General features: G+C 46.9%; 1 protein-coding gene across 6 annotated transcripts in view; it reads right to left on the bottom strand.

Moving 5' to 3' along the window:
• Positions 1-1,079: 1,079 nt before the first annotated feature.
• Positions 1,080-15,501, bottom strand: part of DOCK8 (dedicator of cytokinesis 8) — a 219,260-nt gene continuing 204,838 nt past the window's right edge. For all 6 annotated transcript variants that reach the window (XM_044391271.3, XM_044391272.3, XM_026519308.4 and 3 more), the window contains 4 exons: positions 13,488-13,631; positions 11,359-11,465; positions 2,611-2,781; positions 1,080-2,162 (listed from right to left, as the gene is read on the bottom strand). In XM_044391271.3, the coding sequence (XP_044247206.3) occupies positions 2,102-2,162; positions 2,611-2,781; positions 11,359-11,465; positions 13,488-13,631 (483 nt within the window). In that variant the 3' untranslated portion in view covers positions 1,080-2,101. The remainder of the gene's footprint in view (positions 2,163-2,610; positions 2,782-11,358; positions 11,466-13,487; positions 13,632-15,501) is intronic.

Consider the following 15,501-nt stretch of genomic DNA (forward strand, 5'->3'; position numbering starts at 1 on the left):
AAATAGCTCATTAATAGTTTTTATATTGATTATAGGTTGAAATGATAATGTGTTTTATATATCGGGTTAACTAAAATATTGCTAAAATTAATGCCACCTGTTTCTTTTTATGATTATTTTCAACGTGGCTACTAGAACATTTAAAATGATATCTGTGGGCTGTCTCGCTTTTCTGGTGGGCAGCGGTGTTCCAGAAGCAGGTCTGGTCATACTCATTCATTTATTTAGCTATCCACCGAACACTTATTAAGTGCCTTTTGTGCATTCCGCACTGGGTTAGAGGGTATGATGCAGCAGAACACAGCCCTTGAACTTGTGAAGCAAGCAGCACCCTCTGTGCACCAAAAAGGCAAAAAAAAAAAAAAAAAAAGTGACCACAGGTATCTAAACGGAGGAGACATTAAATCAGGACTATCTTAGGTCATTAGGATTATTAGGGCTCTTGGAGTTAAGAGCCAGCCCGAGGTAACTTAGCACCTAACACTTACCGTTTGAGGGCAAAATATGGTAGGTGTTGGTAGTGACTGATGTCCACACTTGAGTCGCTCATGGAAGGTTAAGTTCTGTAGGGCCTGCTGCCTGTTCTAGTCGGCTCCGGTTCCTGGCTACATGCACTGAGATGCTTCTCCTTGCTAAGCTGGCTGGCTTTGGAGGACAGTGACAATGTTATATGACCTCGGTCTCACCCAGGACCTCCCACACAGAAGACGCCAAACAGCATATGGAATTAAAGTATATCTTATGTACTTATTTAGGAGAGTAATTAAATGTATAATATATTTTAGAAAGAATTCTTCCTCAAATGCCTAAACACCAAAAAGTTTGCCATGTAAACTAGTAAGCTTTCATGATTAAAAAAAAAAAAAAAGACCTCTTTCAGAATATAAATTCACGCATAAAAAGGTCTGGGTTATCCAAAAGAAATTCTCTCTCTTATAAACACCAAATTAAATACTGCATAAGAGGTGCACCCCGGGACAGCACCGTCTGGAGAGCCATGCCTGTGCATCTTTCCTTTTCTCGAAGTGCTTCATGAAAGTTAAGAGTTGTCAGAATAAAAAACACGAGTTGCAAAGGGAAACATTTCACTTGCCGTTCTTATTACATTTTTAGTACCAGTCAGGGGCATTGGGCATATTAAAAATATATAATTTAATTCTCAAGCCATAATTTTGTTCATCTGTCCCCTAAAGTACATTGTCAAAAGAAGTGCAAGTTCAGTCTACTCTGCAGCCGATATACATATGCTGATGGACAGCGTGACGCTCTGAAATGACAGCAGAACTATCATCCTTTTACAAAAATGAACTTGGTCCCAGGCGGGAGGAGAAAAAGAGTAAGTGAGAAGGAGAAGAAAAACACGCAAAGGAGAACTGCTTGAATTGAAGTGAACGCAGCAGAGTACCGTGTTAACTCCTAAGTCAGCGAGCCCTGGGTCCTCCTCTAGAAACGCTTGTTAAATTAACTTAACACACAGTAACAACTATACAACAATTAGTCCACCATTACCAAAAAGGTAATGAGTTCACAAATCATTCATCTAGCTCCAAGCTTCCAGCCATCATCATGATTTTTAGATTTCTCGTGAGGCCTCCCTCACGGATTTATTGAACACAAAGTTTTGCACTCCTGCCAGCTCACCCTCCTCTCCCGTACACAGGGAACGTGTGACGTTCGCTCTGGACGGGACGGTGGACAATGCTTCCATCTCCCCACGGGCAATTTGGGTTTATCCTGTAAATGCAAATATGGCCGGAGGAAGTCATCTCTCCTGTAGACAGTGACCGACCCCTCAGCAGGACACGCTGACTATGCCTCGTTTTGTACAATATTGTGAAAAACCGTGCTTTGATAAATACACAAGCTCCCCTGATTGACCACCCTCCACTATCCCCATCCCCCAGGACGGTTGGCCAAAATCTGATCAGATCCCATTTGGGTGTAATTCCCATGGTCACTGGGATCCTGAAGCTTCTAGAGTGCTGTCTACTCCGGGAGCGTGCAGTCCATCCTGTGTGGCAAATGTCCTGTGTTTTAAGTACCAGCGAGTACTTCTCCAGGGTCACAGAGCCTCGGTCTCCATGCATGAGGACAGCTTTTCCTAGCTGCCCTGTGACAACTGGGTTTCACATTTCCTGAAACTAGATCTGTGGAAGGAGTCTCTGAAATTACAAAGGAGAGAGGGGGGTGGGGAAACAGAGGTAAGAAAGATCAATTAATCTTTTAAAGAGAGTGGCGGAGGGGGATCACCCACCAGAAAAGGATAAGGATTGTGGGCAACTCAGTGAGTTAGTGAAAGTGCAAAGGTCCTGCGATTCCTTCACACCAGGGCCAGAAAAAACACTGGAGGAAATGGGTCCTGGGAAGACCACGGGCAGAAGGCCAACATGAAGGGGTCCCAGGGAGGTCACAGAGAAGGTAGAGGGAGTGCAAGGCACTCAGGATGGAGGCAGGACAGATGGGGTTCTGGCGGCTTCTCTGACCCCAGGTGCACTCTCTGTCCTCAGAACTCCTGCAGCTCCCCAGTGTACCAGAGCGCGCCCTGACCCACTGGGCCCTAAGCCCTGTCCTTTATCCCCCGGGAAGAGGCCTCCTCCGCCCTGAACTTACCTCTTGTGACTCTCAACTCTGAATATTGGCTTGTAGAGTTCTGGAATTTTCCGCTCGATCATTGGCCTGAGGTTCTCTTTCAGCTTGTGGTAGTTCTTTTTGAGTTCCTGCTGATACTCCCTCTGGTCGGCTGTGATGAGACGCTTGTTTTTCTCTACGGCCTCACCGCACCTGAATGCAAACATCAGGGTAGGGGGGAAATGAGGTTGTATTTCACAGGAGTTTGAAGTACTTAGGTGTTATCTAACATTTCTTGAGTACCTCCAAGAGTGTCTTCAAATTCGGGGGCCTATCTGGATTGCCCGTGGAGCCTTTCAAAGTTCAGATTTCCAGAAATCTGGTACCTCAGATTTAAGGAACCAGAATCCCTAAGGAGTAACAGCCAGGAATCCCTATTTTTGCAAAGTCACCCAGTTGCAAAAATTACATGCTCTGAGTTGTTACATGCCAGTCATCATACAAAGGGTATTCCATGCATTATCTGGTTAATTCTCCCAACAAATCCGGAAGTCTGTATTTATCTCCATTTTGTCCTTGAAGCTCAGAAATGTTAGGTCACTTGCCCAAGATAACGGCGAGGAAGCCGTGAGGCCAGGATTCAAACTCAGGGTCATTGTTATGCTCACAAGAAACTCACTGTAACTTGCAGCAACATGGTAGACAGGGCAGATGCCACTCAGCCCCCCTCCTGCTGCACACACATGGAAGTGCTAGAAAGCACAGCAAACGTTTGCTGTAGGAGAAAGGGAAGCCCCAGGTCCCGGAGAGGAGGAGAAAAATCCACATCAGAGTGATAGCAGGAGCTGATGCCATGGCAGCCGTCCCAAGACCTGCCCATTAGAATTTCAAGACTGCACAGGGGTCCTGGAGGCTGGGGGAGGTGCAGGGTGCTGGGACCCCACACAAGACAGGAGACGTAGAGGGCAAAGTGGGGCTCTGAATATGCCCCTTGCATATAGGGCTTGAAAAGCTGCTACCCTGTTTATGAAAGGGGGTCTAGAAAAATACTGCCAGTTGTCCAGAGAGGTGGAATGAAAGCTTGCTAAGAGTCTGGGGCCATCACTAGGAAAGAAAAGCACTTTAAGAACTGAAATTCTAGGCTGGCGCCCCACGTGGGTATGAGTTACAAATTTATACTCCTGGGCAGTGAGGGCTCCAAGGTGAGAAATTAACTTAAAAAGCAACCAAGGTAAGTGGAATCCCCAGGGCTCGGACAGAAATTAATGTAAAGTTGCTTTAGAGAAATGCTTTTTCCGTCTGGGCTCATGGGCCACCCACAGAAAGAGTGAGCCTTGCCAAAGATGAGCTCACAGTACAATATCACAAAGCATAGGAGGAAAACAGTCATCACGGGGGAGGACCAACAGATGCCACAAGCAGGAGAAACAGCCCAGTAAGAATTCGAGATGACAGAGCAATATGAAAGACCAAAGTTAATATGGAGATGTGATTAAAAAAAAAGGCATAAAATTCAAGATGAAAATAACTGGAGAGTATGAAAAAAGAGATCAGGGAAACTTCAGAAAAGAACCAAATGGAACTTCTAGAAATAAAAATATAGTCACTAAGATAAAAAGAAAGATCCCAATGGACGGGTTAGAAAATAAACCAGACACAAATGGAGAACACACGAATTATATGGCAGATCTAAGGAAATCACCGAAGAAATTTTTTTAAAATTAAAAATATAAAAAAATGGTTAAGAACCTGGAGGTAGAGGGACGCCTGGGTGGCTCAGTCAGTTAAGTGTCTGCCTTTGGCTCAGGTCATGATCTCAGGGTTCTGGAATGGAGCCCACCCAGCACGGGGCTACCTGCTCAGCAGGGAGCCCGCTTTTCCCTCTCCTTCTGCCCCTCGCCCCCCACTCATGCTCTCTCTCTCTCTTGCAGATAAAAAAATAAAATCTAAAAAAAAAAAAAAAAAGAGCTTGGAGATATAACGGAGATGCCCAACCCACATCTGAATGACTCTCTAAGGGAATGAAACATAAGAGGCAATATTTAAGGAGATAACAGCTGATAATTTTCCAGAATTGCAAACTGACACAAATCCTATCATCGACAGAAACAGATCCATACGGAGCTCCACTATGGTGAAACCGCAAAGCGTCAGAGAGAAAATCATTACAGCTCATTGTGTTGACCTCACTTGTAGACAGTTAAGCCCAGTGTGTTCACGGTCTCCCACAGAGTACGCTACGTACCAAAGAAGAAAACTCATATTATTTAAACATGATAAAGTCTTGCTTTTTATTTCATACTGTGCTGCCTAAGGGAACTTACAAATCAACAAAGCTTGAAGGGACACCATAATGGTTGAAACCTAGCTGGCCTGCAAAAATTGGTAATAATTCTTTATTACCCTGCAGGTGAATGGGATCCTGGTGATCAATGTGGTTTAAACTGTTTTCCCAATAGCAGGGGTAGATCTGGGGTAAGTCATGGGGCTACCCAGGCCTTGTGACCCAAATCCTTGGTATTACCACTGAGCACATTTTCAGGATGACAGCCGAAGGTGAAGTGGGTAGAATGTGGCTACAGGACAGGGGAGAGCTACCTGGCCTAGGCAAAAATAAACCCGTGACCACAGCTTTCTTACACAATTAGCCCCTGGCAGAAGGATTTGATTTAACTCCACCAGAACCCAAAAGCTCCCCTCTAACTGGATCTTCGCCAATCTTTTAAGTTTGATGTTAACTGAAGCAAACTGTAGGATATCTGAGGTTGCGTATCAAGTGTTCAAGAAAGGGTGGGAAGGGGAGGTGTATAATCTTTGAATCCTAAGAAATCACCATTATCCCTTATGTTTTTATTGCTTCTTAACTCACAGTTACGAGCTACGGCCATTTGTAAAATAAAATCAGCTTCAGGATGACTTCAGGCCTGGGTTTGTAACACTGGCAGATGACAGGAGGCCTGCAGAGGCTGACCGCGTCCTTGGGAATGTCTCTGAAAACTAGGGGGGAATTAACTGAACTCTCCCCAGTCTTTGTGCTCAGAAGTCTAAGAGCTAGCGGGTGTACTCTGATTGTGTACCATGTGTCCTGGACGTGGTTAAATGCTTTCCATGCTCGGCGACTGGGGTAAAAGAAGCCAGTGTGGTGTCTACCTGGCTCTGTCTCCCGGGACACGTGCCTTCGGAGTTCTGAACCACCTGCTCTTTGAGTATTTTTCAGCTCAGACAGCAAACATGTGAGTGAGGAAGACTTCAGGCAATTCAAGCCCCAGCCACTGTCTGGGTGCCACGGAGAGACTGGGCAAAAGCCACCTCGCGGAGCCCACCAGCCCCTAGAACCACACACGTGTAATAACTCAATGTTGTCATTTTAAGCCACTAAGTCTTGAGGTAGCTCGTTGCACAGCAATAGATGAAGTGTTTTACAAAGACAAATATATTAATAGGTGGGGTGAAAATGATTTGTTCGATATGAGAATGATGAAGTACTAGGGAGTTTATATTCCTGCCCCTGGTTTTTCACAGTTCATGAAAGATGCAGAGACGGAGTGCCCTGTCCCAGGTCACGCACCTGCACGAACAGCAGAGTCAGGTGCACGCTCAGAGACCTGCCTCTCCTCGGCTCAGGCGTCCCTGGCCGCAAACCTTACAGAGGCACCCAAGTCACGGGCGGACTATGTCTATATTTAAATCAGATGGTTAAGTTTCTGTTTCCTCTCAAACTGATCTGGTCTCTGCCCCACCAAATGATGTGACACCGATGGCTCACTTAGTATGTGCCAAGCCTTGTTCTAAGCTCTGTGTCTTAACTCATCGTATCCGACACTGGATCTAAGAGATAGTTACGATTATAATTCCCATTTTAAAGTTGGAGAAACAGAGGCCAGGTAACTTGCCCAAGGTCCCACAGCTAGTTAAGGCACGGTGGGTCCGTGAGCCCCAGCAGCCTGGCTCAGGAGCCCACACTCCTAACTGTGACACCACGTACTCCCCCTGGGAAGACACTGGCCTTTCCAGCTAGAATCCAGGCATATGGCCTTGGTCTCAAGTTGAAAGTGTTCTCTCTGGAGCCCCAGTTTGTAGTACTCTGCCTTTCTCAGCTTCTTCCTGGTACCCCTTTAGCAAACCTCCCCTCAGGGCCCAGTGAAGAGATGGAACTTCTGGAATGGTGAGAGTCTGACAGCGATACTGGAGAAGCTGAAGACTGGACTCCCGCCTGCCCTCTGGGACTGGGCTCCAGGCCCTTTAAGGCAAGGAAGGAGCTTTTGGGGGCAGGGCACCAGGGGCACAGGTTGCCTCCTGCAATGGGTGTGAGAGAGCCAGGGCTCCGCCAGGCACCCCTCCCCGGTGGTTTTCTCCAATTCAGCCCCCACCCCGGTGGTTTTCTCCAATTCAGCCCCCACATTTCCTCCCTCCCTGGGCGGCCTCACCCAAACCCCCGACCCCAAGGGCAAGCCTGTCCCAAGTGAAGACTTCAAATCGTGGTTCGGCCACTTACTTGCTGTGTGACCTTGGGCTGATTATAACTTTCTTCAACCTCCTTCATCTATAAAGTGGGTTTACGGGGATGAAACGGTGTCAGGTGTGTGACGACCTAGCTGACCGGCGACTGCCAGGGAGGGCTTCACGGTCAACACTGCCTGCTTTTTGGGAGCGAAGTAGGGGTTACAGCCCAAAGAAAGGCATCATCCTGTGTGCCCCCCACCACTACAGGACGCAGCGCTGTGGGGGCAGGGAGCGCACCCCAGGGCAGACCAGGGGCAGGATCTTCCTGTGGTCCCCTCAGAGGTTGGGTCTGTGTGGCAGCCTCCCTCACAGAAGGTCCGGTGGCCCTTTCTCCTCCTCCTAGTGCCAGATGTGGGGGGGTGGGGGCTACAGGCTAGGGAAGGTGTCCAGGCTCGCATCTGACACCTGGAAGCAGATTCCTAGAGTCCAGGCAGAGGGGGGTGGTTCACCAGACCAGACTCATATTTGAGTCACATCACACTGGCTCAGGCCCTGGGCTTCTGTCCTGAAGACTCACAGAGTCCTGCAGTTCCCATGTTTCTATAATATTCTCTAATTTGGTATCAGCTCCAGCAACCCTCTGGCATGATGACCCCTCTCTGAGCACGGACCAGCCCTGAGGACCAGCTTGCTCAGGAGACTTGGGGGTTGGGGTGCGCTGAGAGAGAAGGACATGATCACATTGTAACAAAAATGGATTTTGGGGGGGGGTTTAGAATCATTACAGGAGGCATGAGGGAGGGGAAGAGCCCTGTGTGTGTGTCTGGCGGGGGGGGGCGCGTATGCACCCGCATATGTGCCTGATGTATAATCCGTTCTACCTGGCTCTCAGTTTTCTAGCATCCTTGGCCCTGATAAGGTCTCTGTGACCTTAGAAAAGGGACATAGGAAGTCAACAGAGGAAGTCATTCCTATGTTCCCCGTCCTGAGCAACCCCTCACAATATTTGAGGCTTTGCTTTCCTGTTACATATTCAAATCTCTTCCTGCCTCCTGCTTCTGTTTCTACCTACATGATATACATTTGGTGTTCCTTTGGCCGCTTGGGCAAATTCTCCCTCCCTCCTCTTCACAGACCCTCACTGCAGTCTGCAAACACCACCGCTCCACGGGCCGTGTCCCATCTCTGTGACCATACGTGTGGTAGGAGCCTGTCCGGGTGTATCTGAAACTACTTCCCCTAAAGACAACTCGTGATGGAGGTGCCGTGGAGGACATGGTCTTTTATCTCAATATAAAAATAAATGTAAGGATCACTTAGTCTATGTAAGACTGAGAGTGTTCAGATGTTATGGACTGAATGTGTCCTCTGCCCCCCACCCCCAATTCCTTTGTTGAAGCCCTAACACCCCATGAGATGGTATTTGGAGGTAAGGCCTTCTGTTCAGAGGCATTTTGGTGTAAATTACCGTGGGGATGGGACCCACAGGGTAGGATTCGTGCCCTTGTCAGAGAGCGTTCTTCCTCTTCCTCTCTCCACCCCGTGAGGAGGCTCTGCCAGCACCCTCATCTCAGCCTCCCCTGCCTCCAACGCTGTGAGAAGTAAATGTCTGTTGTTCCAGCCACTCAGCCCATGGTATTTGGTGACACCAGCCTAAGCTAAGGCAGATAGGTAAGAAAAAAATTTAAAAACCCAGATGGGCTCTGGTCGCACCGTCTAAAACAGCTTGAAGTAATTTGGGGAGCAGAAGAAAGAAACAGAATGGGGTATCTCGCCATCTTGGCTTCTGAAACCTGGAGGTGTTTTTTTTCTTATGGCAGGAAAAGGCTGGAGGGGGTCAAGGTCCCCACCTGGCAACTGGCTGAGGAGCTGCGGGACTGGCTGGCTGAGCATCAGCCGCCTCGGGCCGGCCTGCCAGGTCCTCTACGGTCTGTCCGGTGCCACGACAGCCAAGTCCAAGGCCACAGTCTAAGGCAGGGCCTCACTGCAGGGCACCTGGCAAGTGTAAGCTTTCGCGCTCAGCAAAGAGGTATCAGAAGACTCACAATGTTCACCTTGGAAATCTGGGCTTATCAACCCACTGCCCAAGTCTGCCGAGCAGTGGGGGCTCACTCACAGGAAAACCCAAGAGCTGTCCCACCCCCCCAGTATTTTCCACTCTTGCATCACCTTGGCTGTCTGTTGGAAGCAGAGAGTGGGCAGGAAATACCGGGTGCAATAATGTGACAAAATATTGATTTTGTTCATTAAAAGCCTGCAACTTGCTCAGGGGACTTGAGAAGCAATTAAGCAACTGGGGGGGGGGTCTGCTTGCCTCCTGCTGTGTTGAGGGTCTGATTTACAGACTAGGGAACAAAGTTGTGTCTCCTCTTCACGAGCCTGCTTTTACATTTCGGTTCTGTTCAGAGCCCATCTGCCAATACCACTGTCTTTCGTCTCTCCTCTTGTCCTAGCAGGCTTCCAGAACACGCTGCTCTTACTGACTCAGAGGACCCCTGAGTTTTTTGTGGTCTGTTGCTTTATGAGGCATGGCTCCCTCTTCTGACCGCCCCCTTTGTTCTACCTAAATATTCAAGACCAAGTTGAAGTGAAGGCTTCCCCAGCCCTCCAGCCTCTGATGGACCGTCCCTTTCTGAACTCTGCAGCCCTGTATTTCCTGCACTCCTGGCAGTGGCTAGTGCACGCAGCACTGTGTTCCTATTTGGCCATGCACATAGGGGTCCCGTCGGGAGCAGAGGGATTCTCAGCTCCTGTATTCCCACAACTGATATCCTACCCGGGTCATACTCTGTCTCATTAAACATTTTGGAGGTCCTTTCAGAGGGTCAGAGAGACCTGGGCCACTGCCAACTTCAGGGGCCTTCAACCAGAACTTATTTTATTTCATTTTATTTATTTTTTCAAGATTTATTCTAGAGAGAGAGAGAGTAAGCGCAAGCCAGGGGAAGGAGCTGAGGAAGAGGGAGTGAGAGCATCTCAAGCAGACTCCCCACTGAGCATGGAGCCCCACATGGGTCTCAATCCCAGGACCCCAAGATCATGACCCGAGCAAAAATCAAGAGCCAGATGCTTAACCAACTGAGCCACCCAGGTGTCCCCCGTAACTAATTTTAAATGAAGATAAGTGGAAAGGAAATAGATCTTTAAAAATTCCCGCAGTATTTTCTAGTGTTTTGTTTTGTAAAAATGCACTATTTACTAAAGAAAATGCAGCTTTTGTGCAATGTCAGAATTGCTATCAAATTCAGGAAGCAATTCAAATCCCAAAATATTAATAAATATAATGTCTGTGTCTATGCCGTGGGTGTGTATGGGTGTGTGCACACAGACCGAGTGTGTCTCCATACGCAGCATGTTTGCAAACCTCTTAGCGAAGCCTGTGGAGAAGGAGGGATATCTCATCTTACCCAACACTGGCATGCAGATGAGTTCTCAGTGAATTTAGCAAACTTTCACTTTTAGCCTCCTTTATTCCTCATCTGTCACGTGAGGTTATTCCTACACTTGATATGCTGCTCTAAGGTTGAAAAGAAATACTGGTACACATTATCCTGATGTCATGGGTGAAAGGTCATCACATCCTTCATAATCACTCATTTTAGGGCCACAGAGACCCCACTGAACCCATCTTTACTGCAATAGTTTGCAAGACGTTGCTCAAAGACCCACACCTATGCAGCCGGAACAGGCCACTCCTGAAGCCAGTCCACAGAGGCTTGTCTGACAATGGGAACTGCCAGAGAGATGATACTTTTGAAAAAGCCCAGTGTTAGAATTGCCTTCACCAAATTTGAGGCAGGGTCTATTCTTAAGATTTGAAAAATAAGTTACTGAGTGATATTAAAACTTCTAAAGCCAATACCAACACCCTCTTGGACTTGAAAGCATGGTGGACGGTCAGCACATGGATGGAGGTGTGGCCTATGTGGTTCAGAAGATCTGGATTTGAACTCAGCTCTCCTACTAACTAGCTGTGTGACCTCAGGCAAAATCATGTCCCATCTCCAAACCTCTGTTTCCCTTTTTTGCAAAACGAGGCTGGTTTGATGTGTGAGGCACACACAAGATGATAAACATGAAAGCACTTCACGGTTTGAATGTCAGTTACTTAATAGTACGCATAAGGCCGGTCTCCTGCAGAGGTTCCCTGGCGTGAGTATGCATCAGAATTCCCAGAATGTTAAAACCTAGACTGCCAGGCTCCACCTCGGGAAATCCCGATTCAGTAGGTCTAGTTGGTGCCCGAGAAGTCACCTTTCTAGCAAGTTCTCAGGGGATGCTGTAGCTGCTGGTCTGGGGACCCCACTCTGAGAACCACTGCTCCTTCCCAGCCATATTCCCTCTTACCGCATTATGAATTCCTTAAAGCATAATCTCAGCTTGTTGTGATGTCGATAGAGCTTTGGGTCAGCTGGAATTTCGGCCAAGAACACTTGGGCTACTTCCAGTGGGCCCTGATGGAAAAAGGAACAGAACAATATGACATTGGAAAGAAAATTAAATTACTTGGGAGAAAATCTTGGATCGACTTCTTAGTTTGGACATTTAATTCTGGCGGTAGTGTGACCGCAACAAAAAATCAAGGAAGGTACTGAACTTCTCAGGAAACTTTGATTTCTTAGGAGTCTGGAGATTAAGGAGAATACTCAGAAGTATAAATGTATTTTCTTTTCTTTTCTTTTTTTTTTTTAAGATTTTACTTAATTATTTGATAGAGAGGGAGAGAGAGCAGGAGCGAGAGGAAGGGGCAGAGGGAGAGGGAGCTGGACAGACTCCCCGCTGAGTAGGGAACCTAACACTGGACTTGATCCCAGGACCCTGAGATCATGACCTGAGCCGAAGGAAGATGCTTAACCAACTGAGCCACCAGGGCACCCCAAAAAGTATTTTCTTAATCAAATGCTATACTAATAATAGGCTCTCCTTTGTATGTAAAGGTAATACTACTGCATCACAGGGTATGTGCTTTGAGTTGCTTTTCTAAAATTGAGCGTTGTCTTTTTTTTTTTTAAGATTTTATTTATTTATTTGACAGAGAGAGAGACAGCCAGCGACAGAGGGAACACAAGCAGGGGGAGTGGGAGAGGAAGAAGCAGGCTCATAGCGGAGGAGCCTGATGTGGGGCTCGATCCCGTAACGCCAGGATCACGCCCTGAGCCAAAGGCAGACGCTTAACCGCTGTGCCACCCAGGCGCCCCTGAGGATTGTCTTGCATCATCCTTCTATATTCACTTGTTGGACTAGTTGTGGGCGCCATTTTGTGTAATTGCTGGCTTGTGTCAGAGATACACATAGTACACGGTTGTGGGTTCATAAAGTCTTCCATTTTCCTTAAAGGATTGGGACTTAAAGCAAAAACTTCCTAATATTTTCTGATCTTGGAAATAGAATAGTCATTTCTCCTGTGCTATTTCTGCTCCTTTGATATTATCTGAACACAATTTTTGCAGGGAAGTCCAGCTGTGCTGAGTGAGGAAAAAGTCATGATACTCATTGGTTTTTGAGTGGAGGTGTAGACAAGAGCAGATCTGGATCTGAAATTAAGGGTGAAAGTATGAAGCTAGTACCTCCCTGTATCTGAGACATGTTTAGTTACATGCTGAGTTTGGGAGTAAGGATTCTAAGGGGTAGAGAGAGAATATCTAGCTTGGTATGAAGTGGCCCAAGAAGCCTGGTCCCTGGTAACTCCTGGTTGGCAAGGTCCTGGCATGCTGGATTGGTCTGGTGACTGACCCAGGGGCTGCATGTTCTAGACCCTTTCTTGTCTCTCCTACAGACATTCTTAGATTGGCCTCAAGCTCTGCAACAACTCTGCCTAAATTGGGCATGACTCAGCCCTCTGCAACAGAACCCCAGATCTGCAGCGTGCTGCCAGGTCTGGCCTCAGAGTGAAGAACTCTCTGTGAAAACAGTACTCCTTACACGTGGTCCACTCATGTCTAGGACTTCTTTTCTTTCTTTTCTTTTCTTTTTCCTTTTCTTTCTTTCCCTTTCTTTCTTTCTTTCTTTCTTTCCCTTTCTTTCTCTTTCTTTCTTTCTTTTTCTTTCTTTCTTTCTTTCTTTCTTTCTTTCTTTCTTTCTTTCTTTTCTTTCGTTTTTATTTTTTAAGACTTTATTTATTTGAGAGAGTGAGCAACAGAGAGAGAGCACAAGGGGGGTAGGGGCAGAGGGAGAAGCAGACTCCCTGCTGAGCAGGGAACCCAATGCAGGGTTCGATCCCAGGACCCTGAGATCATGACCTGAGCCCAAGGTAGGTGCTTAACCAACTGAGCCACCCAGGCACTCTTGGGACTTCTTTTCTACCATGGTTGTTACATGAAGAGGCCTCCTCAAAGTCTTCTAAACCTCACAAGTGTTGGGTCTAATTTATGTGTGGATCAGATCCCTCATCAAACTTACGGAAGGAGGGCGTAGACATACAATGAAAACCAAAGTGACAAGGACGGGAGGAGCTGCCAGCAGCTGGTTTTGCTCACCTGATTTACAGTAGCTCCGACAGAGCCCTGCAGCACCATCTGAAGCATCTTGGCATCAGGGGGCTCCTGGTGAATGGCAACGGCTAACTGCAGGGTCTTCTTCTTCATATCTTCGATGGCAACTTCAATTGGTGTCAAAACAAACTGAACATAAGACATAAGTGCAGGGAAGTCATTGTCTGGTCTTGTAAGTCACAGACAAACCTGGGGCTATGATGCACCTGGATTTGAAGAGGCAGGTAAGGAGACCTTCAGAGTATTTAGAATACTCTGGATAGGTTAAGAGGAAGGAAAGACCCACCATTGCTTGAACACTTACTGTGTTCGGGGAACTTTGCGGATATTTCTCATGGACTCCTTTAAACCACCTCTGTATTCTCTCCATTTTACAGCCAAAGAAGGATTTGCAAGGTTAAGGAAGTGGCACAAGATGACACAGGGTAGTAAGGAGGGAGCTCAGAAATTGATCACAATGATGTCTACATTCAAAATCCATGTTCTTCCTACCTTGCTAAGTTTCCTTTCCAATTACTGAACAAGTTACTTGACTTATAATTAGAGAAGGTATTAGAAGTACACTCAAGGTTGTTGTCCCCACCGTAACATATGATTTTGGCATCATTTGTACCTTCTCCAACGCACCCTGAAGGTGAATTCCCGGTTAACAGAATTCTCTTAAGGGTCAATCTGCTAGTTGCCAAGTTCTGCAGGTTTGGGGTAGGGTCCTTCTTGAATGTTGTAGGTGGAAGTATACCCCCCCCCCACTTCATATACTGAAGTCCTAATTCCCAGTACCTCAGAATGTGACCTTATTTGAGATAGGGTCTTTCTGGAGGTAATCAAGTTAAAGAGAGGACATTAGGATGGGCCCTGTATGATGGATGTCCCTGTAAAGGGAGGAAATTTGGACACAGGGACACATGTCAAGGGAGAGAATGTGAAGACACAGGGAGGAGACTGTCATCCACAAGCCAAGGAGGGAGGCCCAGAACATATCCATTCCCCACAACCCTTGGAAGGAACCAACCCTGCCAACATTTTAATTTGGTCGCTAGCCTCCAGAACTGTGAGACAATACATTTCTGCCGTTTCAGCCATGCAGCCCGTGGTCCTTTGTTACAACAGTCCTAGTGATCTAACACACCGGGGTTCTCCGGGAAGGGAGATACGGCCAAGAAATGCTGTGAGAATTCTTACAGGGACCATGTGCTATGCCTACCTGTCCTAGTGTTCAAAAGTCCATAATAATAAGAAATATAATAGATGCCTTCTAACCCAACCTCCTCCTAACTGAGTCACTCATTCAGGATTTCTTCATCCACGAAGCTCGCTCTCTGATGTGGTAGCTGAACACCCTAGCCGGTGGGCAGTGAGCTCAGTCACTTCTGCTCCTGCCCCTTGAGGCATCCGTTCACCACAGTTCAGCTCGGTGCGTTCGGCAACTTGATGATGCCTGTTACGCCTGTTATTTTAATGACCTCATCTAATTAAAGAATGCACAAACTATGAGCTGTGGGTGTGGAAAGAAACAGAACTGTTTCTATGAACACCAAGCTGAATGGTGGGGCAAGGCATCACGAAAGTAAGTCGCTGTAAAGATTCCTGCCATATCAGGTGTGCAAGACAACTGTAAAAGGCTAGGGGCAAGCAAGTCATAAAAACCCAGAAGGACTCTGCCCTCATATTGTTTAGCAAGTATCTTTAAGCTCCTCCTCTGCTTTATAGAAATGAAAACTGAAAATTATGGACAGTGTATTAAGGGTGAGGCTTATTCTAGAAGACAATGCCGAGCTGTGATCCGCCAAACCCAAATCACAGGGAAGGCTGGGGCCCTATATAAACCGAATGACAGAGAAATGTCCACATCTGTATTTTAAAGTAGAATAAAATGTTTATACTATGTCTAGTTTCAAGACACTTTCTTGATCAGTCCTCTTACAATGGATTCAAAGTCTTCTACTGTACGTAGACCCAGAGAAGAGAAAGGGGTCCTTGCTGTCAGTGTGTAGATGAG

This window comes from Ursus arctos, unplaced genomic scaffold, assembly GCF_023065955.2.
Source record: "Ursus arctos isolate Adak ecotype North America unplaced genomic scaffold, UrsArc2.0 scaffold_33, whole genome shotgun sequence".
NCBI lineage: Eukaryota > Metazoa > Chordata > Mammalia > Carnivora > Ursidae > Ursus > Ursus arctos.